The sequence below is a fragment of the Ochotona princeps genome, chromosome 2 (assembly GCF_030435755.1).
Source record: "Ochotona princeps isolate mOchPri1 chromosome 2, mOchPri1.hap1, whole genome shotgun sequence".
Lineage (NCBI taxonomy): Eukaryota > Metazoa > Chordata > Mammalia > Lagomorpha > Ochotonidae > Ochotona > Ochotona princeps.
Genome location: NC_080833.1, coordinates 12787390 through 12815349, shown reverse-complemented (window position 1 = coordinate 12815349; position 27960 = coordinate 12787390). Strand labels below are relative to the sequence as shown.

Below are 27960 nucleotides of genomic sequence, written 5' to 3'. Positions count from 1 at the left end.
AAGCAGACACCAGCAACTTCCAGGCCTACTTGATGGTCAGGCGCACTGGTCCTACGGCCTGAGTACAGATGACCTCACTCACAGCACCTGCACCCCAACTGAAACCAGGGTCAGAAGGGAAGGAAACGCACTTCATTTCCACAACTCTCAGATCACACTACTTTGGGAAAACACTTCCTGAATTCGTTTTTGAGAAACTTGGCTTAGAAGAGAATTAAATCTAAATTGTTCCTGAGTTGGAGATCATTAGAAACTACCCTATGTGGTAACATCTGTTTGCAAATGAAAGAGAAACGAAGGAAACCTGCAGTTCAGTTTCTGACAATTACTGTAAACTATTTTAGGAATAATTACAGCAAAACTCACCCCCATGTTAAGGGGAGCTCCCAGGCCCACTGAGCTGATTCTGCACACAAAGCGACACACAGAAAGGACCCCCTGATCTCTCCGTCCACCCTGACGTTCACCACCCTAAGCTGGCATTACCGAGGGTGAACGGCTTCAACTTCCATAAAACAAAACACATCAAATTAAACTTTGAACAAAGAAAAGGCAGCTTCAAGGAAACGTACTCCACGTTGGAGCTAATGTGTGGGTTCTGTGAAGCGTGGCTTCCCTGGACCTGGCCCAGGCACCCCAGTCTCCGTCTGCTCTGGACCGCTCCCAGGAGGCCGGGAGTCAGATGTTGAGAGCAGCAAAGGTCTTCACCAGGGTGACCTGCGCACTCGTATCCGTGTCCCTGGGGCCGCTCCTGCTCTCCAGGGCTTTGTGCCGGTGCCGCTCCTCCTGGCGTTTCTTCTTCTCCAGTCGCTGCTGCTCCTTCCTCTGTCTGTTTGTGACCTAGAAGAAAAGCCCACGGTCGGGAGGCATCTGGCGCAGCTGCCTCCTGCTGCCTGCTGGAACGAAAACACTGGCCTGACCGACACACAGCGCACAGAAAGCTTCTCAGCAAGGTACAGAGGCCAAAACGATGAATTTTCCATCAGTATTTAAATTCCATTTAAATGTGTATTATCCCCTTGCTGACCTGGCAAACAATTCAATTCTCCTGACAACCAAACCACAACGACCTCAAGAAACACAAATCTAAACAGAGCGAGACACAATACTCCAACATGCCCGCACCCATTCCCCACATTAACTAGACGCCCCATGAATGCCAAGCACATGTCCACAGGCTCACTGCATCTTTGCCTATGCCTGTGGCTTTTCATGTTACAGGACATGTTATGCAGGGTGATTTGTTACAAGAAGTACTCAGAACTTCTTGGGTAAGTCTTCAAATGAGAGCACTGTGGTGGGCTCTGGTTCAAGTCCCAGCTGCTCCAATTCTGACTCAGCTCCCTGCACACATGTCTGGGAAACCAGTGGAAGGCAGCCAGAGTGCTGGGGGCCCTGCACCCACGTGGGAGCTGTGGAAGAAGCTCCTGGCTCCTGGCTTTGGATGAATCCAGTCCTGGTTCTGTTGCCATCTGGACAGTGACCCAGCAGATGGAAGACCTCTGTCTCTCTCTAACTCTTTAAAATAAATAAATAAATCTTAAAAGCAATTAAAATTAAAATGAACTCCAAATTCAGTACAATGAAATATCAGCTACTGCTGATGGGAGTGGGACAGGGAGGGACAGGGAGGGACATGGACCACCGTCTGGGAAGCACTTGATCATTTACTAGACTTGAAAGGAGTCCCATGTCCATGCCCTCTGACCAGGGACACAAAGAAAATAAGGCGAACAAATCACCCTGACAGACAACGTGGACTGACATGGGGAGAGTTCCTATGGACAGTGGGACCAGGGAGACGATGATGTTCACTTGGCCATTTCGGGATACTCTTCCTCCCAAGTGTCACTCCAGTCACCCAACAGGAGAATGAGTTCTTTACTCAGCTTGACAGAACCCACCACTGATTCAAAAGAAAGAACAGCCGCTCCCTCCCCACAGCCCTCAGCCCTTGGCCCCCCTCTGCTGGTCCCTGGCCCTCTGACCTCAGCCCCCATACCTTTGAGAGCTGGTTTTTATTTGCTTTGTGTTCTTCACTAGGGCTGGCTTGCGCTTTACTGTGCTCGCTCCTGCCTTCATTTAAGCCCTGGTTTCCAAAGACTCTGGTGCCGCTGCCACCCTCTTCCCACAAGTGGCCATGCTGCGTCCGCTCTCGGCCACCGGGCTCAGGGTTCGCCTCTGCATCTGCCCAGGAGAGATTTTTATTACAGTGAGAACTAATAGTTACACTGTATTTTTTAAAAAATTAAAAATTGAAATGAGCTCCAAATTCAGTACAATGATTTGATGTCACCTGATACTGGTGGGACTGGGGACAGGGAGGGACACAGACCACCTTTCTGGGAAGCAGTCCGTGTCCTGCCTGTCCCGATGGCTCCAGTATACCTCCAGCATCCCAGGCCCCTGACTTTAGGAAGCAAATGTGCTATAGACAAAGCCCTAACGTCAAGTCAATACAACAGGACACACAAAAGTCCTGTGATTCAGGAAAAGTGATTCATAAAATTTGGAGCAAATATTAAAAAAAAAAAATGTTGCCCAGCCTTTATGACCAGCTCCCCACCAGTAGGATACTTTGTTTCCCCAAACTGCTTTGTACCCAAAACCCAGAAAAGAAATGGGCTCTAAAGCTGTGCTGTACAACACAGGAGCCACCAACCACAAACCGCTATTTACAGGGAAACTAATTCAAATTCAAAACAATTTAAAACGCGGCTCTGCAGCCACACTACCTCCTGTCTGGTATATCCCTCATGCATTAGCACAGACCCTGGATAATGCTGTTTAAAATCCCCACAAGCAAGTAACTAAAAGCACAGCAAATACAGAACATGAGTAATAAAACAGCTAATCCCATGCAGAACTGTACACCAGAAACAGCATCTGGTACTGAGTGTTCACAGATAGCTTCAGAAAAATGACTTTCAACATTAGTAAAATATTACACTGTATTCTTCCTCAGTCCCAAATTAAACTCAGCTCAAGTAAAAAGACAAATTCTAAACTGCCAGTTTATATATTAATCAAAATATTTCCATCAGAAAGTAAGGGGTAGGGCCCGGCGGCATGGCCTAGCGGCTAAAGTCCTCAACTTGAATGCCCCGGGATCCCATATGGGCGCCGGTTCTAATCCCGGCAGCTCCACTTCCCATCCAGCTCCCTGCTTGTGGCGTGGGAAAGCAGTCGAGGACGGCCCAATGCATTGGGACACTGCACCCGCGTGGGAGACCCGGAAGAGGTTCCTGGTTCCTGGCTTCGGATCAGCGCGCACCGACCGTTGCGGCTCACTTGGGGAGTGAATCATTGGATGGAAGATCTTCCTCTCTGTCTCTCCTCCTCTCTGTATATCTGACTGTAATAAAATAAATAAATCTTTAAAAAAAAAAAAAAGGAAAGGAAGGGGTATTTTTTCATTTGTTGCTGTGGCTTTAAAGGGGTCATATTTCTAAAAGCACAGTCTTCCCTGACACTTTCCACGCCCTGAGACTGTGTCCACCGCTCACCCTCAATGAACTCCTCCGGTTACCTGTTCCCACCACGCCCTCTCAACCCGTAAACCACGCTCTCTCAGGACCAGAACCTAGTCTGGGGCGGGGGGAGGGGAAATACAAGGCACTCAGTAGACACTTTCTGAACGGATGAATCAATCATCGTGCAACTGCCACCTATGACCTTTCAGTAAATACCTGGAAATCACCAACACGGTAGTCCTAAACATCAGTCGTGAACTTACTATTATTTCTTCTCCCTTGGTTCATGTGAAGCATAGCAAGTATTGCAGATTCAATGTTATAATTCTCAGCTTCCAGGCGCTGGACTATTAAATCAAAATCCTATCCAAGAAACAAAGAAAGACTTCAGTTCTCACACTTCCTACCTTGCTGTACTTCAACAACCTGGTAAACACAAACGTAACAATGAGAACTAAAAAGTTTCAGTCAAGACTTATTTCACGTAGAAAACGTCTGATTTCAATACAGCTGGTCACTTGAAATAACCATTTAATCAATGTTAGGAAATGAATTTCCTTTTGTACTTTCACTAAGCTCTAGTCAAAGACTAAAGGCACATATTTCTTCAGGATTCGGAGCAGAACTGGGTCAAGTCCAGCAAACAAGAAGGAGTCAATCAACAGCTATGACACAGCCACCCTGAATACCCCGCAGGGCTCTGGCCGTTAGGTGCAGGCGCGCTGCAGGATGCTACAGAACAGCAGGGAAGTGACACACAGTGCCAACTCATCAACCACAGCCGCACGACAGAAATACTAACTGAACATCCAGTTGCATTACAAACTTTCTGGACAGCATCTTCCACTTCATCTCTCAGGTCATCTTCAGAGTCAACTGCTTTTGTCCTGGTCTTCTCTCTTTTACTCGATTCATCTTGGTGAAGCATCTGAAACTAAAGGAAACACACAGAATAATCATCACAGAACTCTAGAAGGAAACCATGCTCAGATTCTTCAACACTGTCATCAAAAAGCAAACATACAGGGCCAAAGATCCTGAAAACACTCAGTAGACCAGCAGGAACGACGCTGGATTTTATCCATACATTGAGACTCCAGGACACCGCAGAACTAAAAAGGTGGGCCCAGGGATGGCATTAATGTCCCTGTGGCTTCCAGATGCCAACATCATGGTGAGGACTTCAGCCTCTGATAGCACACCTCTGTCTCAGCTGCTTTCCAAAGCTGTGATCCCGGCAACAGAAGATCTTGTACTATGTGCACCCCATGAGCTTTGCAGACCAACGCTGGCCATGAAGAAATACCTACAACCAGAGGCCAGCTCTGTGGCTCAGCAAGTTAAGCTGTCACATGCAATGCTGGCATCCCACAAGAGTGCTGGTTCAACCCCCAGATGTTCCATTTTCAATCCAGCTCCCTGCCACAGGCACCTGGGAGAGCAGCAGCAGACAACTGAGGCTTTCTTGCCCCCGACACCTACATGGGAAACACAGATGAAGCTCCAGTCCAGCCCCAGCCATTGAAGCCATCAGGGGGCGGAAACCAGTGATTGCAAGATGTCTGTGTATCCTTGTCTTTCTGTCAGTGTTTCAAATAAATAAATCTCTGACACAAGGAAGAAAAGAAAAAAGAAAAGAAGTAAAATGCATGCACTTCTCATTTGGTTCCCAGCCCTGCGTGACCATCAGCAAGCATTAGGCCTGAAGCTCTGTCCCAGGTGAAAGGCCACAGACGAACATGCCTCATCCAACCCCAGGTACATGCCACCACACTTGGGGGAATGTGTCGGTCCAAATTCTAAAGCCACAAGCAACAGCCATCAGGAGTCTAAATCAGGAAGGTGACAGTCACCTCTCCGGCAGCCCCACAGCCCTCTCCTTCTGTCCCCCACTGATGCGGTCCATGGGTGTATGTCAGACATTCCAATGCTCTCAGCCTGTTGAGGACTCAGTGGAGTCCAGCCACAAACGGCCTATGTGTCAGAATGCTGATATAAAGCAATCTCATAAAAAATTACACCTTCACAATTTGGCAATGAGTTTTACCAGAGTCTTTGGCCCGGCTGATTCATAGTTGTGGAATTTAGCCAAAGAAAATAATGTCAAACATAAAAAGGATTTATGCAGAAGTGCTAGTAACAGCACACGCTGGTGAATAACTGGAGCCACAGAAAGGTTTCATAGCACAGGTGTGGTTAAGTAACCACTGCTAATTCACAGGACGATGTCTTTATTGCCATAAAGTAAAAGAAAGGTTTTCATCACCATTATTTAACATGTGGCAAACAGCCACACATGTTAGCCAAAATAAAGAAATCAGAAGTATAAAATTAAACAGACAGAAAAAAAAAAAAGAAAAAGACAAGACACAGAACCAGGGACCGAGAGCAGAAGCAATGCCCGGCAGCCAGCCAGCGAGACAAGCCCGTTTCCACGAGCTGTGGAGTGCAGGTGAAGGCAGAGGGGAGGGCTGGGGTCTGCTGCAGGGGCAGAGGGAGGAGGGACCACGCAGGGCACGAGCCGTGCTTGCAAGTGTGTGCCCAGTGACTACTGTTATACCATAGGGATGGGATCTCAAACTGAAAAAAATTATAATTCTGCAGCACATTCAGGCAAGTAATGAGCTCACATGCAAATAATGATTAGCTAGGATTTAGGGAAATAAAACCCTCTCCTTACAATAAGGGGAAAAAAAACAAAACAGTTAAGAACAAATTCAACAAAACATGGGAAACTGTTCCAAACATGGATCGCAAAAAAAAAAAAAAAAAAAAAAATTCAACTGAACAAACAAAAAGGACACCAGGTTCTGGGCAAGAAGACTTAACATCACAAAACAGTCAACTTCTCCTTAAATTAACCTACCAATGGCATCACTATTTAAAAACTCAGCAGTACTTTTTTTTAACTAGACACACAGATTCTATTTTTAAAGGAAGAACAGGTAGGAGATTTCTACAAGAAAATTTATGGGTAAAAAAATATTAAATTTTAATACATACTAACTGTAACAATGAGACACCAAGCAGACAGATGAGTGGGGAAAAAAACCAAATCTCTACAAATAAACACACATAATATTGAAAACACAGGATCTAAGGGGAAAAAGTAGCATCTGATAACATTTATTTCGTATTTTATTTTACATTTTACCATTTATGTGCATCTATTTGAAAAGCGATGCCAGATCTTCCATCTGCTGGTTCACTCCCCACACGCGGGCAGCACCCAGGGTTGAGCCGGCCAAGTCAGAACCCCAGCCGCTTCCTCCCCTGTGGGCGGAAGGCGAGCCCTGGGACTGACTGCGGCCGGCCAGGATGCACAGAGCAGCTTTGACCAGAAGCAGAGCAGCCAGGACTCACACCGTGGTCGTCCTACGTGCAGGCTTGACCTTCTACACCCTGACACCCAGCCCTAACAGCAGCACTTTGAATCAACAGACAACAGAAGGACAAGAACAGTTTGGATACAATTAGGTCATCACAGGGAAAATAAGAAGGTGAACTGTATCCTTACCCCCTTATCTGCACGTAAATCCCCAAAGAAGCCAAGACTTCATGAAAATAAATACATAAACAAATAAACCTATAAAAGTACCAGGATAAACCATGAGAGAATTCTAACTCCTGAATAAAAAGATCTTTGTAGGGCCCAGCGATAGCCTTGGCTAAAGTCCTCGCCTTGCACATGCCCCGGGATCCCAAATGGGCACTGGTTCTAATCCTGGCAGTCCAGCTTCCCATCCAGCTCCCTGTTTATGGCCTGGGAAAGCAGTCGAGGATGGCCCAAAGTCTTGGGACCCTGTACCCACTGCGAGACCCGGAGGAAGCTCCTGGCTCCTAGCTTTGGATCAGCTCAGCTCCGGCCATTATGGTCACTTGGGGAGTGAATCATCAGACAGAACATCTTCCTCTCAGTTTCTCCTCCTCTCTGTATATCTGCCTTTCTAAAAAAGTAAATCTTAAAAAAAAAATTGAAAATTTGGTACTACACTGCATAGGCAAAGAGCCACACACTGCAGTCGGGAGTATAAATTGCTAAAACCCAGAAGTAATCTGGCAATACCTTTCAGAAATCTGATTGAGGCCAGCACTGTGGAGCAGCATGTAAAGCTGCTGCCTGCAGGGCCAGCAACCCATACAGGCGTCGGTTTGAGTCCCAGCTCCTCCACTTCCAATCCAGCTTCTGTCCAGTGGCCCAGGACAACAGCAGAGGATGGCCCAAGGCCTTAGGCCCCTGCACCTGCCTGGGGGCCTAGACGAAGCACCTGGTTCCTGGCTTCAGAGCAGTCCAGCTCTAATTGTTGGAATCATTGGGGAGTGAACCGGCAGATGGGAAATCTCTCCTTCTCCCCCTTCCCGGGTCTTTCTCCCTCTATTGTAACTCTGCCTTTCAAATAACAAATATTTGAACAACAACAACAAAACCCGTCTGGTGTGGGAGGAAACTCCTAGGAGGTACACTCACACACAGGTGAAATGAGGCACCTTGTGTTGCATGCAATGGCAAATATCGTCTCAAAGTCTACAAGTCACAGATTGCTTACAACTGTTAGGATGCATCCACACTGTGGGACACCGTGTAGCTTTTTCTTTCTAGCACTTGTTTTTTTATATATGTGTAAGGGAAAGATTACAGAGAAAGCAGGAGACAGAGGTCTTCATTCACTGGTTCACAATGGCTGCAATGGCTGGGCTAGTCAGGTGGAAGCCATGAGCCAGAAGCTTCTTTTGGGTCTCCCATATGGGTGCTGGGCCCAACCACTTGAACTGTGTTCTGCTGCTTCCCCAAATACATTATCATGGATTAGAAGCAGGGCCTATGTGGGATGCCAGCGCTGTAGGCAGTGGTTTAACTTGCTTTGCCACAGCACTGGCCCCTATGCACCCTTTTGAAAGGAAGCAGGAAGCACCCTACATGTTGTTAGGAACTGTAATGTGCGTTCCATAGAAAAGACTCCATGCAAGTATGGGAATGCAGTATGTACAAGACGCTATCACTGGGGGTGGGAGAGTGCTGAGAAGGTCACAGTGGGGCAGGCACGTGGCCTACAGTTAAGACAGCAGCTAAAGCGCCAGCAGGGTGGCACAGTGCGTTAAGCACCATCTGTGACACCAAAATGCCAGCATCCCACATAAGCGCTGGTTCATGTCACAGCTGAACTTTCACTTCTGATCCAGCTCCCTGTGAGGAAAATCCAATGAAGTCCTTGGCTCCCAGCCCAGCCGCTGCAGCCATTTGGGAGGTAAACCAGCAGATGGAAGAGCCCTCTCTGTAACTCTGCCTTTCAAATAAGAGACAGATGGACAAGCATTGGTAAAAATGTCCAGGTCCCATATCCCACGTCCTAATCCCGGCTTCTGCTCGTGCACACCCTGCCAAGCAGCAGGCAATGCCTCTGGTCTCTGTCAGTCATGCAAGAGACCTGGCCAGGTCCCAGGACCAGCACAGTGGCATAGTGCATTAAGATGCCACCTTTGACGCTGGCACCCTAGCAGTGTTTGTATTCCAGCTGCTCCACTGCCGATTCAGCTCCCTGCTAATTTGCCTGGAAAAGCAGAGGAATACGGCCCAAGTTCTTGGGACCTTGTACCCACTTGGAGACTAAAAGAAGCTCCTGGCTCCTGACTTCCAGCCTGGCCCTGTACTGACCATTGTGGCTATCTGCGGAGTGAACCAGCAGATGAAGATCTGTATGTCTCCTTCTAACCATCCCCTTCAAATAAAAAATAAATCTTCAAAATTAAAAAACAATCTTAAAAATTAAAACAATCTTAAAAATTAAAAGTTGGGGTTGGTACAGTGGCTCAACAGGCTAATCCTCTACCTGTAAGCAGTCACACCCCTTATGGGCACCAGTTCATGTCCCAGCTACTCCACTTCCCATCCAGCTCCCTGCCTGTGTCCTGGGAAAGCAGCTGAGGATGGCCCAAAGCCATCCTGCACCCGCGTGGAGACTCGGAAGAAGCTCCTGGCTTTGGATCAACTCAGCTCTGGCTGTTGTGGCCATTTGGGAGGTGAACCAGCAGATGAAGAATCTTTCTCTCTGTCTCTCTTTAAGTCTGCCTTTCCAATAAAAATAAAACCAGTGCCTATATGGGGAGCCAGGGCTTGCAGGTGGAGGATTAGCCTGTTGAACCACCGTGCTGGTGCCAAGCCGCAAACTCTTAAAAAAATCCAACTTTAGCTCCATGTCACACGGCTCTCGGCCTGCCCCTTGAGGGCTGAGAACGCAGCAGAAAGTCAAGGCCTCACTCACGTCGGTCTGGAGATGAGCAGGTGCTTCCGAGTTGTCGTTGATCCTCCGGACACTGTCATAGTGCTCCCCGTAGCGATAGGCGATGTGGAGTTCTCTCCCATTGCTCTTATCTGTGCCGCGAATCTACAGGCAAGAGAAGGCAAGAGGCTACAAGGATCTGAAGAGGGCAGACACCTCTCTAACTGTCCAGAGGCCCTGATTGGCACATGGCTGGCCATGCCACAAGCAACCTTTGAATTACCTTTCTCCCACCCTAGTAGGCTTCAGTGTGCTCACTTAATATGTAACTTATGCTAGTAAGTTCATACAAAAACACATTAAAAAACAAGCAGCATGTTTTTTGTTTATGTTGCCTGCCTCTTAATCCCTTGAGCTTGAAGCTAACACAACCTGGGGTCCAGACAAAGAACACAAAATTCCAAACAGCAAACTGCTAAGCCTCTCCTGTGACCTTCACAGGAAGCTGTATAAATGAGGGGCCCGACATCTTTACAAGTCACAGTAAATTCACCTACTATTAAAATAGCTGCATTTTCCATCAGCTAAAGAAACATGAGCAACAAATCCAAAGCTTCCACTTACATCAATTTCAAAACACAATCGCGACTCAGCACCAGGGCAATGCACAGGCCTGGAAGTACCCCTCACAAGGTGTTCTAAGCAGCTGGGACCCCAGGGCCAGCTGTCCCCAGACCACCACCACCTGCACAGAAACTCTGACGGCATTCTCACCATCTTCAATCAATACTGACTCAAAGCTCCAACACATCAGTCCCCCTTTCCAGTTCTTAGTGACTGTCACAAGTAGTAAAATACCACCGAGAATGTAAACAGTATCTGTGGTCTAAAGGCACAGCAGGCACCAGGGCAGAGTGTGAGGACTGCGGCAGCTCGGCTGTAGAAACCCGGGCATCCAAGTACAGCACCTGCCTGGGACACATGCAAATACTGACCATGCCACTGATCTCCCAGGGAGACAGGAAAACTGTTACTAGTCTCTCAATGACATCATTCCTGAAGCTGTTACACACTTAATATTCAGAATATAAATGTGCGCTACGAATAGAAAACATAATTGGAAGACTAGTCAGCAAATTATAAAAGACTGTCTTACACACAACACATCTTCTATTTCTAATCAGCAAAAAAAAAAAAAAAGTAGGCTTCAGTATTTCCATGTTTTAAATATAAGCTACTAACCATAAATAATGCAAGGTTCCTGACTCAAGGTACTTGTGACCAATGCTAGGAATGCCAGGGCAAGTACTGGCTTGGCAAAGGCACCCATGGCATGCTGCTAACCAGGACGCCCAGGTCCAGCTCTGCTCTGATTCCAGACTGCTGCTAATGAGTGCCTGGGAGACAGGAGGTGGTGGCTCCGTTAGCATCACCCTGGTCAGCTCCAGCCACAATGGCACTCGGGCACTGAGTCAACAGATGGGCGCACGCTCTCTCTGGAGCCCACATTTTCTCTCTCAAAGAAAAAAAATGTTCAAATAAAATTTCTATAAGAAGCTTCTCTGAGGTGGCAGGACATGGGGAGGATCCAATGAAAATAAAATAGTATTAAAAATACAAACTTCCAGTGTTCTGCAATTAATGAAAGACTACAGCAACAAACCTGAAAACAATTTATAACTGCAAAATGAGTAATTAAGAACTAGGCTGTCAACAGAGGAAAAGGAAGGTTACTGGACACCTTGCTTTCTCCTTCAAGGTGAGGGTCATCACGTTGTACATTCTAACTATTTTGGTGACTTCTGCTAAGCAGTATGTAAGTCTGGGTAAGTGTACCAGGTATTGTTAGCTCATGGACCGTTCTTTCAGGGAGCCCCGTGAGCACACGCCAGCTCTCCCCGGGGTCCGTGTCTTGGTTTCATTCTGCTCATCACACCCCCACAAGGTAAGATTCCTCAGGAACCCATGGCTAGCCCATTGACTTTGGTCTAGCATAATTCTGTTAAAAAGGACATTGTGGCAGACACATACCACCTACACAACACCAGACAGGAAAAGCCCTGAAGGACCAATGAGACTGAGATGCCAAGAGGCTGGGGACAGGGGATAGGACATGAAACAATCTTTGCTGCTCCTGTAGAATCATTCCTTATGTTGACAGCAGTGACTACACAGATGTGTTTACCAAAAACATTTAAACAAACACACATACACACACACACACTCACTCAAGAAGGCTGAACTCTGCTACCTGTGCAAGCTGCCTCTATAACTGACTTTCACTTTTTTAATGTACACAGGCAGGCAGCATAAGATTAAAAGGACACTGTGAATAACCTTCCTGACAAACAGCGAGAGGCGCTGTCCTGGTCCCTCACACAGCCACAGAAAGCACGCATACGTAACTGGAGAGACATATTTCTACACACATTCTAAACACATAGAATTACTTAAATAATTTCATAAAATAATTTCATAAGGTGTGACCTCTCTGCCCCAGGATCCCCAACTAAATGATTCCTGAGTAAGAAGAGTATTAGCACCCTCAAAGATTTCCGATGTACGTGCCGGTTTCAGTTGCAAATGGCACAAGGATGAATCCCACACCAGAGTCCCGTCTTTGGTTAGGTTTACAGCCCAAGTTCTCTCTCCAAGACACTGGAGTTCAGCATCACAGGTCAAGCCCTATCACCTCAGCATATCTTCCAAGCTCATTTTTGAATAAGAACAGAACACAGAGTCTTGAGTAGGTGACCTACCTGCCACAAAGGGGCATTAAGCTGATGAATCACCACATTCAACTGATGATTTCTTGCAAAGGCTACGATTGCATCATTGCCAGCAAAAGTGCCAGCCTTTGCCAAACTGGCCACTGCATGGAAGGAGGAAAGAAAAACCAAGTCTTTATAATGGAAAAATTCAAATGCACACAGGATTTGGTATTTATGTAATACTAAACAACAAGAGACAAGAGTGCCTATTTGTAAAATTCTTTGGCTTTATCAGAGTGAGGGAGTATAACATATGGACAAGCCCTCAATAGGTATTGCTCAAAGCAAGATCCGTTCATGTGTTCCTGTCACATTGTCTGGGTGCTTCCCATATGCTGGATGTGCACAACACTTGCACCCATGAAGGTTTATGTGTCAGGCACTACCACTACAAGTACTTCTCCTAAATTTATCACTCTTTTCACTTTTATTTGAGAGGCAAAGACAGAGCTCTCACCAACTGATTCCACTCTCAAACTGCAGCAAAAAGTTGAAGCAGAGTCATTAACTTAATCCCGGTCTGCCACGTGGAAGGCAGAAACCCAACCAATCTGAGCCATCCCTGCTGCCTCACCACAGCTGTACTGGTAGGAGTGCTGGAGTCAGGGATGATAACCAGGGATTGAACCGACACAGTCAGATGTGGCACAAGGGCACCAAATGCCCAAGAGGCCATTTTAGAGATGTAGGATAGTTGTAACTGTACCCAGGGTCAGCGAGCCACACAGAGCCGAGCCAAGCTTGCGCCCGGCAGCTTGACTCCAAAACCCTTGCTCTGCGGTCCTTCCAGGAGTTTACAACCAGTGGAAGGCAAACAAGACAAGCACTACTGAAAGATCAATGTTCTGGAAAGGACATGCATACTGAGGAAACTGATCTTGTCCAGACAGGATCCTGGGAGGTGACTTCTAGCCTTATGGAATTCCCAATGGGAACAAGGAGGTCTTTGCTAATCCTGATGGGGCTCACTCTCAACCAAAACTGCTACCAGCCCATGCTAACAGCCATGGGATACCAGCCTGTTAACACAGGCAAGCAACTGATCAATCAACAAAAACTCTGGGTACCAAAGCTGGGTCAGCCTTCTTAATTGACCATATTGTATGTGTGTACTGCCACATACTGATGCCACGAAGATGCTCTGTTCCCAGGACAACAGATTATTCATGTTTGGAACCTTCCTATTCTGTGCAACTCCCTTGTGGCTAATTTTTATCTGTCTCCTCAGACTGTTATGGATTATAACAGCAAAGGAGACAGATCAAAATGATGTGGTCCAGGGCAATGAGATCAGTCCACACTATGTGAAGACAGTCCGTGACTTTAAGAGCCTCACAGGAGAGCACGGAGGTCGGATAACACAAGCAGTTACAGATAGCAAAGGAGGCATGTCTAGTCTTCTACTGACACAAGAAGCACATGCAGAAAGCTGGGCTTCGTCTGACTGCTCCGGCAAGCAAAGCCACTCACACCTCCTTGTCACATTCTTACAGAGCAACAACCTTCTGACATACCTGGTGACGTTTCAGAACAAAACCACTTTCACCCCCTGCTACCCTCCTCCCCAGTGAGTTCTGTCAGGGACAAACCCTGTCTTGGCTTGGGCCCTTCTCACCGAAGCTGTTCAGGTGAACCCTTCCTGTCTCTCGTACGGCCAAGGGGACAGCATTCTTAGCAGCCTCCCCTCTAACCCCCTCTCTCCATCCAATAGCATGCTGGCTTCCCTGTCTAAAACTCAAAAACAACTCTCTTTTCTGATTAGAGATGATTAAGACCAAGCTCAATGAAGAAAATGCATAAAATATATTATCTATAAATAAAACAGTACCCAGGCATAGTATGCCCTCATTAAATATCTGGCGAAATTAATGTCTCAAATCTTACATATATTTTCTTACTAAATACGTGTGTATTAAGTAGGAATCAAAAGGGGCTGGCATCATGACAGAGCATGTTAAGCCACTGCCTACAACATCCCATATTGGAGTGCTCCCTGCTTATCCACCTTGGAAAGCAAGGGAAGACTGCCCAAGGACCCAAGCCTCTGTGGCCACACGGGAGATGGAGTTCCAAGCTCCTGGCTTCTGCCTCGCCTGCCCTATTAAGGCCATTCAGGAAATAAACAAGGGAACAGATGATTTTTCTCTGTCTCTACCCTCTCTGTCACTCTGTCTTTCAAATAAATAAAGCTTTTTGTAAAAAAAAAAAAAAAAAAAAAAAAAAAAAAAACAATCCATATCTCTAAGTGACTTGCCTTAACAGATTATTTTTAGGTTTTGGTGAGAAGTTAATATAACCTTGTTGATTTTTCTAACTGAATAATACATAACCATTTACAAATTAGCAATATTTAGAAAGTAGAGTCAAATGTTTGATGCAGCAATGAAAACACGGATATGTTTGGATCATATCCTAGACTAGAGTGCCTGGTTCAAATCCCAGCTCTGCTTCTTTTTTTTCTTTTTACTTTTTTTCTTTTCTTCTTTAAGACATATTTATCTGAAAAGCAGAGTTGCAGAGAAAGGGAGACAGAGCCAGTCAGTTTCAGCCACTGGTTCAATTCTCACATGGCTATACTGGCTGGATCTGGTGGACCTCCATCCAGGTCTCCGACATGGGCAGCAGGGACACAAGCATTGCAGCCATCTTCCACTGCTTTCCCAGGCATACGAGCAGTGAGCTGGCACAGAAGCAAAGCAGCTGCGACTTGAACTGGTGCTAAAATGGAATGCCAACATTCCCGGAAGCAATTTAACCCCTGCGCCGTAACACCACACCCCTACTTTCCACCTCTAGCTTCCTGTTAACACACCCTGTGAGCAGCAGCAAGTGACAGCCCAAGTACTTGAGTTCCAAACGCCCACAATGAATTCAGTTTCAGGCTGGGGGCTTCAGCTGGGCACAGCTATGGCAACTGTAGGCATTTCAGTGAACCAGAAGACAGGAGATCTCTTAATCCATTTTGAATTTCAAATAAATGAATTTTTAAATTAATCTACAGGAGATAATTTAAAATAGCCATAGTCTCATCATTCCAAGATGACAAACATTATTAGGAAGGTATTCTAATTCAATCTTCAAGAAATCTTACTAGAGAGGTACTTTTATTCTCTTCCTTTTATGGAGGTTTAGAGAGAGCAACTGAGAGCTGAAAAGTGTAGCTAACTAAAATGTCAGGCCCTTTCCAGACTTCTTCTATCATCTATGTACTTGTTAAAACAGGATCAGTCTTCCAGCAACACTATTTTTTACATGGTTAAAATTCCATTTTGACAGACAGAGAGATGAAAGAATCTTTTACCCACTGGTTCAATTTCCGAAGGCCTGCATCAGTTGGAGCTGGGCCAGGCCAAAGACAAAGCCACACACTCAATCTGGGTCTTCCACACGGGTGTCAAAGACCCAAGGAGAGGAGCTGTCCATCACTGCTGCCTCGCAGAGTGCACACCAGCAGGAAGCTGGCTGGAAGCAGACAGGGAATTCCAAACCAGGCAGCATCCCAACCATCGTGCCACGGGATACTTACTTTATAGCTTTTCTCACCCCCACTGAAAAATCACACAAGCTCAAGTCGACTGACACCAGCATTTTTTAATGAAAAGCACTGACGCTTAAACGTATGGATTCCCATCTGCCCAGCACACTGTAACCTTTTACAACAAGCGAAGGCTGGAATTCAAACCCTAGGAGGAGACCAGGGATGCTGATGGGCTAATCACTCAGTGTGTTACCCCCGAGGCGCCCACACCCCACAGCGAACCTACCATGCTTCTCAAAGGGAACATCATCTTCCACAAACGGCTCAAAATCTTCCCGCTGCTTTATCATGTAGTCCACTGTCTCCTGTCGGTGCCTGAGATGATTTCGTGAGTGTCCCTCCAGCTGATCCCCAAGAGCTCTGAACAGGCAATTGCTGTCAAAACAAAAGAATCGGTCAAGACCTTCCAAAACTGAACTTGTCTGAAACAATGATGCCTCGTGTCAGCCAGCCCCTCCTGAAAACCGTTCAGGCCCGGAACGTGCAGCTCCCATGCTAACACAGGAGAAGTCAAGCTTCCACGCTAATAGTCCACAGTTCTTCCCAAATCCTGGAATGGGGGGTGGGCACAAGAGATCTTCAACCACATGACCTTCCGGAGACTCCAAACAGGAACTCTTGTCCCCACTCACCAGCTGGCTGCCTCGAGAGAGTCATGAGACACGTGGTAAGCCGAGCCCGTGAGATGAACTGTGTGAACACTGCACCCTGGCCTCCGATGCCCTCCCGCACCTGAGGGCTGGGGATCCTACAGCGGATTTCTTTCGGAAACAACTTTCACTACAGCCACCCACTTTCGTATTTGTCCATCCAACAGAGGGGACTCAAAGAACAGCAATTTCTACTCTCCCCAAGCTCCCAGTACAGACAACTGAATTCAGCATGCTGCATTCCAGCAGGACAGTGGAAAAAGCCAGAGGAAAGCAAGTGGACAGCAGGTGCACTGCAAAAAGACACTTCCCCTTCACCCCCCACCTGTCTGCCACCCATCTGGCAACAACGCCCAGGTTATTCCTGCCAAATAAAAACCTTAAATACTGGGTTTTGCTTTTCTAAAATTAAAATGTCAGCAATAAACTATAAGTTGTGTTTACTTTTAAATGCCTCAAAGACATCTGAGATTCCAAACTAAATCACAAACAGAGAGGCCCAGACACAGAGATGAAAATAAAACAAACACAATCTGGTATCCTGAGAACCAAGGCAGCACAGCATGCTAAAGCTAACAGCTACCAGGTTCACAACAAACTGTTTATTCTTGCAAAGGAAAAACTGTGACACTTTAATCCCAAAATATAAACTCAGCATTTTCAGCATTTCAGATCTCAATACATAGGAGAAAACATTCTTTGTTTTTCAACTGAGAAAAGTGATTTTTTTTTTAAAGATTTAAATATTTTTACTGGAAAGACAAATTTACAGAGAAAAGGAGAGACAGAGAGAAAGAGCTTTTGTTGGTTCACTCTTCAAATGGCCATAAGCAGCGAGAGTGGAGCTGATCCAGAGCCAGGAGCCAAGAGCTTTTTCCAGGTCTCCCACGCGGGTGCAGGGTCCCAAGGCTTTGGGCTGTCCTCGATTGCTTTCCCAGACCACAAGCAGGGAGCTGGATGGGAAGTGGAGCTGCCGGGATTAGAACTGGTGTCCATATGGGATGCAGGTGCTTGCAGCCAGAAGATTAGCCAAATGAGCCATCATGCCAGACCAGAAAAGTGATTTTCAATAGAACATTATAGGGCAGCAGGAATTTCCTCTAATGAATAAAGATTTTACAGCCTTGCCTTTTAATTTTGACAGGAAAAATGAAGAATTTTTTTTAAATAGAGACTATAAATTAGAAACTAAGAAACTACATAAGTCTGTAACAGGATTCTAGAAAGGGCTAGAATACAGGCTCCACATACAGCACTGATGAGTCTGTTGTTAAAATCTAGCAAGAGCAGCCATCATTTCTCAGCCGTTAGGCCACCACGCTGGGCCCAAGCAGTCATCATTTTTCAACCTTTCAAATGTAAGGTATCAGAGAAAACATTTCCTCTTTTCAGCTTTCCTTAAGCTTTTAAGCATCATGCTATCACTAGAGTACTTTGAGATGTAAGACTTAACACAAAAAGTATGTATTTTTATTTTACTTTTAATGCCTTAAAAATTCAAAGTAACATGCTCACAGAGAATACTAGCAACATTGCCAATGCTGTCCAGAAAAGGCAGAAAAACAGGTAGAACATCACACATCACCACAGACGCAGGCGGAGAATCCACCTGAAGCCACCATGGAGATTTCTTTCCCAAGGACCAGAGCCTGTTCAGAGTCCTTCGCTTGCACTCAGTGGGCTTGGAGTTGACCACTCCATAAGGCAGGTTCTGCACTATCCCTTAAGCTCATAGAGCCAGCTGGTGGGACTGCAACCCAGGGAAAACCTGGCTCCAGCCTACAAATGCCAACACCAAAACGAATTAGGGGTAACTAAATGTATCCATTTTTGTACATTTATCAGACAAGTCCAGCTACACTGAAATCGATTCCTTTTCTAACTGGGCTTCAGGCAGTGACACAGGAAACATGAACAAACAATACAGTGACTTGGGTTTCCTTAGGGAGGAAGACGCTGAACGAGGCAGCGCTGCCCAAAGGCCTCTGGGAGATGCGAGCTGCTTGCCGTCCACACCATCACCTCTGTGTGCAGCACAGGTTCCCCACTAGTCGCTCTGCTCCTCTGAGCCGGGGGAGGTCTCCTCAGGTGCTGCAGCACGTGGACAAGCAGCCTTGGCCTTCTCCAATCAGATGCCAGCAGCACTCCACCACCTCCCAGCCACTCACCAGCTGTGACAACCAAAAGTCTCTCTAGACACTGTCAAATGTCCCGGGGGGAGGAGGGAGGGAACGAAGCAGCTCAGCCTGGCTTCAGGGATAGAAGGTCTTGCATTTGAGTTCACAAAAACAACCAATTACACAAGCCACGTCTAAGAGGTTTGGGCATTAAATAATTCCATGAGACAATATTTGAATATACATACCAGCAAAGCATGAATGCATGTTATGTTGCAACTACAGGAAATGAGAAGGAAAGGAGGGGAGAAGTTTTGTTCTGGTCTTCAAGGTCAAATCTCTGACCTCTAAGAGAATCCAAGTCACTGTAGTGCTATGGTTCCTGGATGCCGTGGCACTTGGCACCATTCTGGTTACCCACATTCAACAGACACATCCTGATGAGGTCAGGTGGCATTAAACTGCATAACATGAACAACCTGAATTGACGAGATTTAGCTTAAAAGTACCTCAGGGGGGCATGATCCTGGGCTCCAACTCTCTGCCATATGGAATAGAAGATTTACTAGTACAATAAAATGAAAACTCAGAAGCTACAGAGACACACAAGTGCATTCTGGTACACTAAACAAAAAAAGGAAGCCACCTCAGCATGAGTGATCTACCAGACTCAGGACTGTCAGCCTTCAGGGGTCCTCCAGACCCGGGTTGCTTGATACATGAGGCACCAGCCACACCCAACTAACGAGCATTCAGAATGCAGCCGTCACAGACAGGTGCACTACAAGCATAAAATGCTAGCTTTGAATAAGTTTGCATTTAAAAAATGTAAAGCATCTCATCAGTAATTTTTATATTGATCATACAGTAGAAGTGGCAATATTCTACATAAACTGGCTTAAATACAACAAAACTCAATTCACCTGTTCCTTCTAACTTTGATTTTTGTTTATTTTCAAGACAGAAAGCAACACAGACCTCCCACCAACGGATGCACCCACCAAATGCCCAAGCAGTCCTGGCTGGGCTGAAGCCTGAAGCCGGGAGCCCAAGCCAGCTCTCTCCCTCTTCCGACTTTCTTAACGTGACGACTGGAAAATTGGCTCACATTATATTTCTACTGGAGAGCAAAGATCTAAATCACCGATTCTCAAAATGTGATCCTGAACCAGGATCATCCGCATCACCTGAAAATTTACTAGAAAATGAAAATTCTGGGTCTCATCTATAGCCGACTGATTCACACTAGGGTTGAGGCCAAAGAAATTAGTCCATCCAGGGGTTTCTTTTTTCCCCCATTTTTATTATTATTTTATGATACAGTTCCATAGGTCCTGGGATTTCCCTAACCCTCCCCAAAACCCCTCCCCACTCATATTATTACTATAGTTCTTTATAAACAGTCATAAGTCCATCACCGCAAGCATGGACAATGGCAGAGAGTCCAACATCCTATTGTCAAGATATAGTTAACAGTTTCATTGGGAGTCCATCTTTGTCTGGAAGTAGAGATGCATACTGCACTGTATCTGGATATGGTAGTCTCCATTACACAGATACTATACATCCCCTTAGATGAAAAGCTGCAAAACAAAACAGGAAAAAATACAGAAACTTACAATGCCGGGCCCGGCGGCGTGGCCTAGCGGCTAAAGTCCTCAACTTGAGCACACCAGGATCCCCTATGGGCGCTGGTTCTAATCCCGGCAGCTCCACTTCCCATCCAGCTCCCTGCTTGTGGCCTGGGAAAGCAGTCGAGGATGGCCCAAAGCCTTGGGACCCTGCACCCATGTGGGAGACCTGTAAAAAGCTCCTGGCTCCTGGCTCTGGATCGGCACAGCACCGGCCTTTACACTCACTTGGGGAATGAATCATCAGGCAGAAGATCTTCCTTTCTGTCTCTCCTCCTCTCTATATATATCTGACTTTGTAATAAAAATAAAAATAAATCTTTAAAAAAAAAAAAAGAAACTTACAATGCCATGAAGTTAAATAACACACTACTGAATGACTAATGTGTCGCTGAAGAAATGAAAATCAAGAACCTTCTTGAAGAAACTGATGCTACTCTATGATCTATGAGTCAGCTGTGAATTTAACTGTAATTCCTCTATATGTCAACTGATTCTTTTCACGTGCACATTTAAGGATCTTTTCCCTATGTTCGATTGAAGAGAGCCTGATGATCACATGTCGTGGTGAAGATCACTTTTGGTCAACCCTGTTGGGAGTTCTGTGCCTTTCCTGGATGTTGTTTCCCAAATCTTTCTCCAGATTAGGGAAATTTCCCCTTATTATTTCATTAAATACATTTGTAAACCCAGCTTCTCTTTCTGCACCTTCTGGGACTCCCATAAGTCTCATATTTGGCCTTTTAATAGTGTCTTTCAATTCCTGAATACTTGTTCAGCCTGATCCAGCTCTGCTTCCAGCTTTTTGTTTGTTTCTCCTTGGTGACAGGAAATATCTGTCAGTTCTGAGATCCTTTCTTCTGCCTCCTTTGTCCTATTACTAAGACTTTTTACAGAATATTTGTTTTATTGCGCCCTTCATTCCCAATAATTTGGCTTGATTCTGTTTCAGTGTTGTTATTTCCTGTGTGACATAGTCTTTAAATTCCCGCATGTGCTTCTTGCTGTTGATAAGAAGCTTTATAACAAGTGTTTTGAATTCTGTGTCCTCCATTTTCTCGATGTCTTCCTCAGTGAACTCTGAGGTTGACAAAGGCTTTTGCTCCTTTGCAGGGGAGTCTTCAATAATATTCACTGTGCCTTTGTCTCCTCTTTTGCCCTTGGTCATTGTAGTTCTGGTTAGCAGATTCTTCTCCTTGGGGTAGGTTTCTAAGCTGTGTCACCCACAGGTCTACAGTTCGATTTTACTTATTGTGGTTGGTACACGGCTCTTTGTTTGCAATCACTTGTGCCACTCCCTCCAGCGAGTTCCAGGTCTGGGTTTTTACGTTAGATTTCCACCATGATCTCTGTAGTCCCAGCTCCTGGCTCACCGCTCTCTGCTTTAATTTAATGGTAATTAAATTCATGGTGATACCATGCTGAAGCTGCACTGTTGTCTGTACAACTTTTCTCCTACTTCCAATTAGAGCAGTTCCCAGGATTACGGAGACACCAGCTGTCCTATGTAGCTAGGTTGCTGGTGGTGCTGATCTTGCTGGAACCTGCTGGCTATTAGGTCTGAGGGCCACACGGGCCTTTTTGACCCATTTGATGCCAAAGTTGGTATTATTTTCCCTGTGGGACCAGTGCAATGCAGTCTTAAAGCCTTTTCTATTCTGTACAAAATGGCACCTGATGTGCCACTACTAGAGTTCTTGATCTGCTGGACATCAGGTATGAGGGCTATCTGGACCTATCTTGGGTGGAACCCACAGGATGCCACGTTGTTACAATACACTGAGCCCAAAATGAGTTCGCTACCAGCTTAGCGCATGTGCAGTCCTGTCCCATAGCTATTGCCTCACTACACAAGATGGTGCCTGATTCAATCCACTCTGTTCCCACACTGCCTGTTTGGGATCTGCTGCTCTGCCTCTGCTCCTGGTCAAATCAAAGAAAACAGCAAGAGAGGCATTTCTTTGTCTGGGTTTACCTCCTGAGGTCCCAGTGAACTCTCATTCCCACCTGGTTGTTGGTACGTAGTTCAGAATGCTGCTGGGGTCTCTGGTCACTGCAGCAGTACACCGTTGTCTTTACTGCCCTTCTGTTATTGGTATGTCCTCCCCAATTTCCTGGAATGTGCTCTCTCTGCTTCACCCTGGCTAATGTTTCTCCATCTGTTTAAATGTGTCTTCACCTTATTCCACCATCCTGATTCCATCCAGGGGTTTCCAGTAGCACACCAGGTGCTACGGATTGACAAACACTTGCCTAGAATCTAACAGTCTGAATCAGCACTTCCAAATTATGTCTGCAGGTTGAAAATACCAATGAGGGGACAGCGCAGCGACACAGCACACTAACCCTCTGTCGTGTGGCACCAGCATCCCATAGGAGCACCAGTTCGAATCTCAACTGCTCCACCACCAAGCCAGTTCTGTTTCTGGCCTGGGAAGGCAACGGAAGATGGGGCAGGTTCTTGGGCCCCTGCACCCATGTAGGAAACCTGAAGGAAGCTCCTGACTCTGGATCAGCTCAGCTCTTGGCCACTGTGGCCTTTTGGGGAGTTAATCAGCAGATGGAAGATCTCTCTCTTTCCTTCTCTTTCTGTAAAATTTCCTAATAAAATAAATAAATATCTTTTTTAAAAATGCAGGAAGGGCCCAGCGGCGTGGCCTAGCGGCTAAAGTCCTCAACTTGAATGCGCCAGGATCTCATATGGGCTCCAGTTCTAATCCCGGCAGCTCCACTTCCCATCCAGCTCCCTGCTTGTGGCCTGGGAAAGCAGTCAAGGACGGCCCAAAGCTTTGGGACCCTGCACCTGTGTGGGAGACCCGGAAGAGGTTCCTGGTTCCCGGCTTCAGATCGGCACAGCACCGGCCGTTGCGGTCACTTGGGGAGTGAATCATCGGATGGAAGATCTTCCTCTCTGTCTCTCCTCCTCTCTGTATATCTGACTTTGTAATAAAAATAAATAAATCTTAAAACACTGGCAACCATCTAATTAGGTGTTAGAACAGGACTGCCGTACAGGAGGTGTAAGAAGATCCGACGAGGTGACCATGAGTACCCCTCTGCTACCAAGATCCAACTGGTGAAAACGCCGCTTGGGATGTCTGCACCCAGAGCGGAGCAGCCGCCTTTGACTCCTGGCTTGCTTCCAACTTACTGCTCATGTGCACCCTTGGGGGCCACGGTGACTGCTCCAGTGCTGGGTCCCTGACATCTAAGTAAGACAGAGTTTCCCGGCTTCAGCTTGACCCAGCCAGGCACACTGTCGGCATCTGAGGAGCGAATCGGGGATGAAAAGATCGTTTTCTACCTCTGTGTTTTAACTTATTTATATCAAATAAATAAAAACTGAAATGAATAGGTGTTACTCTGCCCTACAAATAATCTATAAATCTTTAATCAACAAATAAATGCAGAAGGCCATTGGCAGGTCCTCACCAGGGCTATTATGTCCAGGTATGCATTTGAGCTTAAAAAAATAACAAAAATTGAAAATTAAAATGACTAGTTTGTAACAAATATCAAAATTAGTAATCTTTCTATGCTTCAATTTTAGAACACTATTGATGAGAAACGTGACTCGGGGCTCCCTCCGGTGCAATACGTGAATAAGGTTCAGAGATGCTGATACTGTGCCGTCGGATCACTACACTTCCTGTCACACTACGCCAGTCACATCCTAAAGCCAACATCAAGCTTAAACACTCTTGTCTGGAGAAACTGAATTCAATTTATACCAGCCTATCCTCTAGACAGCACACTGTATATAAGGACTGTCCCTCGTTCAAAACCCTATACATTTCTCCCTGGCTAATCTATGTTAAACTGGTCAACTTACACAAATACGACATTACAGCAAACCAACCAATTCATTTCCCCAAGTCTCCAGTGGTTCCAAAATGCTGGAAGTATCACACTGTCAAAACCATGCCTCCAGCCAGGACACTGTCTCGGGTTACTTAACGCTGTGATCAGATCATAGGGGAAGAGAGTAGAACTCTCACCTTTAGCACCCTAACTTCATACTTCACCCCGTCCACTGGCTCACACCCTGTACGCGGGGACCCAGGAACTCCTTTCAGCTTTCCCACAGGCACGTAGAGACCCCATGACTTGGGCCATGGCTGCTGCTTCTCCAGCAGGAAGCTGGAGCCTGCAGCGGCTCCAAGAGCTGGACTCAGGCCCCATGGAGGACGTGGGCACCTTAACCAGCAGCTTCACCTCCATGGCACACGGTTGCTCCCTCAGGAAACACTTCTCGCTCTAACAGATGCTGACACCTGCCCGCCCATCACCCGGTAAAGCCTATCATTACCACTCTCATCAGCCAGAACACCGAGAGGGCTGAGCTAGTCCACCCCAGGATTCCCAAGGGATGCCTCATTCAGAGGAATGTGAGTGCTGGATGAATGAGGTGGCCTTCCCGACTACTTCAGGGTGGACTGGCCACTTTCTTCTCTGTGAGACCCCTGCCACCCATCACTGTTCAGACTCTCCAGGGCCTGGAGAGGTGATGTGGTCTTTGAACCTCTTTTAAGGAAACCGTGAGTTCAAATATAAGATGGCTCAGCGCTCCCTCACGCTCCTTCAAATACACACACATGGAGTTTCCCAGGGGCTCCCTGACTCACGGCCCACACATGCATACAGGTAATGCAGAGCTCACCGGACGCAGCAAGTGACCTGCTTCCGCTACAGTAACTACTGCTCGCTGCAAGTGACACAAACCACAGTTCCTGGAGCTCCTCGGTGACTGCACACCTTCCTCCCTCACATTCCCGGCCCCTCTCTCAGGCATGCTCTCTCTGGCGGGAAGCGGGGTGCAGAGGTAGGAGCCCCAGAATCCCCATAACCTTCCCAAACCCGTGCACGCTCTGGTCTGCTCCCCAACAACCTCCTGCGAGGACCCAGCCACCCAGTCACCTGCAGTCAGCACCCAACCTCGTGGTCTGCCACCCAGCCTTGGCTTTACACTGTAACGTCCTCTGCTTTTGGACGGGCTGTGCCGCTTTTCTCCTTCACTCAGCAAAAAGTGCTGAAGGCGTTCTCTATTCCCGGGGGAACGGGGCTAGGTGGTTATGTTGAGAAAACGCAGGCAGGCTGCAGCGAAAACCAGCACACAGGAAAAGCGGGATGAGCCCCTTGGCGGACACAGAGAGGCTGAGAGAGGCCTCGTCACTCCAAGAGCTCCGGCGGGTCCCCGGCAGGGTCCCCGGCTGGGTCCCCGGCTGTCCCCCGTGCCACCTGCCGCCCCATGGATGGAGGGCCGCCTCCCGCGCTCCCGGCCCGCCTCACCCGTCCCCCGGCACCTCCCGCAGCTTCAGCCCCAGGGCCTGCAGCTGGTTGGCGAAGCTCACGAACTCCTCCTCGCAGCCGCCGCCGCCGCCGGACTCGGGCCGGTTCCGTCGCTCCTTGGCCAGGGCCCGGCGGGCCGCCCGCTCGTCCCGCTTGCGCTCGGCCTCCACTTTGCGGCTGCCGCTGCCGGGCCGGCTCTTGGCCGCCTGCTTCCGGGACATGGCCTACAGCCCGCGGCGCCGGTGGCGCCAAAGGCGCGAGCACCGCAGGACCCCGCCGGCCGGCCGCCCCGGGCCCTGAGGAGCCGGCAAGCAGGCGAAGCGGCCACGGGCCACACAGCCCGGCGACGGCGACGCGGACGCCGCGCCTGCGCACGCGCCAAGGCCTGCCCTCACGTGACCAGAGTCCCCGCCCCCAGCCCTCCTTGGGGCTCGGTGGACCGGCACCACAGAGAGTGCCCGCGGAGCTAGAGAAGCACCCTTCTTGGTGTGTTCTGTGCTTCCCCTAGCGGTAGGAGTAGTCCTTCGCGTGAGCAGCCGGTGGACTCAGAGGTTCCCCCACCACCACCACCACCACCACCACCAAATCAATCAAAAAACAAAGAAGGTCAAGAGAGAAACAGAGGGTATTAGAGAAGTGACAAACAGGGGTGTCTGCAGGCGCCGGCATCCCATCTGGGCACTGCTTTGAGTCCCAGCTGCTCCGCTACCAATCCATCTCCCCGCTTGTGGCGTGGTTAAAGCAATACAGAGACCGGGAGGAGGCTCCTGGCTCCTGACTTCGGATCAGCTCAGCTCTTGGCCTTTGCAGCCATGTGGGGAGTGACCCAGTAATGGAGAATCTCTGTCTCTCCTTCTCTTACTTATAAATCTGCATTTCAAATAAAAATAACTCTTTAAAAAGAAATGAATGAAACAATAGGCAAAAAGATGTACCCCTGATTGGAAGTGGCACTTTACCTGGTGTATTCTTGTTGGGTCGTCCCCAAAATGCAGGAAGTGACCAGGGAGATTAAGTGACTGCACAATCACACAGCCAACAGGCAGAACCTAGCCCGCCTCCAAGACCTGTCCTTCTCCTTCGGCAACCCCTGCCCTCTGCATGAGATCACTAATGGACCTCCAGGGACCCAGAGCCGCCCCAGGATGACCAGCCTAGCTCGGCTCAGACTGCAGGCTTTCCTGGGTTGCAGGAAGACTCGTTTTCACCCTGAGCAGTCCTGGGCAAAGTGGAATGCTTGGCTTTCCTGACCCATTCTCCCAAGTGCTGGACTGTAACTCCATGCTAGTCTCCTCCTCTCGCTTCTCCTGGCTCCTCTTAGCCCTCTTGGTTTCTGCCATAATTCCTTTGCTTTCTCTGCCTTTGAACTCCATCCAGCCTCTGTCTCCATTCCTGAGAGCCTGATGTTTCTACCCTTAGAAATCTTATTGTCTCACCCTACCTGGGCACTAACCTCTATTTTCTTAGTTTTTGCCAATGTCTCTATCACCAACATGTAAATAATTCTTGCTACCTGTGCTCAGGGCCCCATGGAACGTTGAATTTAGCAGATGTGACAGTTGCCTTCGGGGATCCTGGAGTCCAGTGGGGATTGTCGTAGAACCCCACAAAGCCTGGATGTCCAAGCCGATCAATGACACTGCCATGGGGGAAGAAAGTCGTTCTGTTTTTGTTTTTGTTTTTGTTTTGTAATATGCGCAACAAGGAGACAGGCAACTGTCACTCAATGCCTTGACAGATCAAAGGTGGCAATTCTTAGATTCAAATTGAAGTTCTGGAGTCCGTGATTAGCCGGTATGCAGCTCTCCGGTTCCTTCAAAAGCTCATGTGGACAGCAATAGGAAGCTAGCATATTCTCCTAGGATGGCTAAGTGGGTTCGGTCTTCCGGGGATGGGGGTCTGGGTAGTTTGTTATTGCTTTGTTTGATCAGAGCCTGGAGCACCTAACCAAGAACAGCTAATATTGGTGTCAGAACTACAGGGCTGATGACTAACTTCCACCTCTTCACAACTTGTGCTCTTTCTATTGGCTTTACTCTTGTACTCCTCCCTAAACGTAGTGAGTTAATCTTTTTTTAAGATTTTTTTTTAAAGATTTATTCATTTTTATTACAAAGCCAGATATACAGAGAGGAGGAGATACAGAGAGGAAGATCTTCCGTCCAAAGATTCACGCCCCAAGTGACCGCAACAGCCAGACCTATGCCGATCTGAAGCCAGGAGCCAGGAGTCTCTTCCAGGTCTCCCGCGCTGGTGCAGGGTCCCAAAGCTTT

At 47.3% G+C, this 27960-nt stretch overlaps 1 protein-coding gene across 4 annotated transcripts; it reads right to left on the bottom strand.

Annotated features, from left to right (window-relative positions):
* Window positions 1-99: 99 nt before the first annotated feature.
* OTUD3 (OTU deubiquitinase 3) lies at window positions 100-26047 on the bottom strand. Of its 4 annotated transcripts, none has more exons than XM_058676153.1 (8): window positions 25688-26047; window positions 16227-16375; window positions 12451-12563; window positions 9734-9856; window positions 4276-4407; window positions 3737-3836; window positions 2003-2187; window positions 100-840 (listed from the first exon to the last, which is right to left on the bottom strand). In XM_058676153.1, the coding sequence occupies exons 1-8, from the start codon at window positions 25906-25908 to the stop codon at window positions 679-681; spliced, it is 1185 nt and encodes a 394-aa protein (XP_058532136.1). In that variant the 5' UTR covers window positions 25909-26047; the 3' UTR covers window positions 100-678. The 4 variants fall into 4 exon arrangements, with proteins under 4 accessions (XP_058532136.1, XP_058532145.1, XP_058532152.1 ...); XM_058676162.1 differs by having other exon boundaries at window positions 4300-4407; XM_058676169.1 differs by having other exon boundaries at window positions 25702-25839.
* Window positions 26048-27960: the final 1913 nt, after the last annotated feature.

Bases quoted from the DNA above. Each gene is read 5' to 3' on its own strand.
- OTUD3 (XM_058676153.1), bottom strand. From the start codon at position 25,908: ATGTCCCGGAAGCAGGCGGCCAAGAGCCGGCCCGGCAGCGGCAGCCGC. The intron at 12,564-16,226 runs GTAGGTTCGCTG...CCTTCCATGCAG, and splicing joins TGTTCCCTTTGAGAAGCATG to TGGCCAGTTTGGCAAAGGCT. The intron at 9,857-12,450 runs GTAGGTCACCTA...TCTTGCCTGTAG, and splicing joins TTAATGCCCCTTTGTGGCAG to ATTCGCGGCACAGATAAGAG.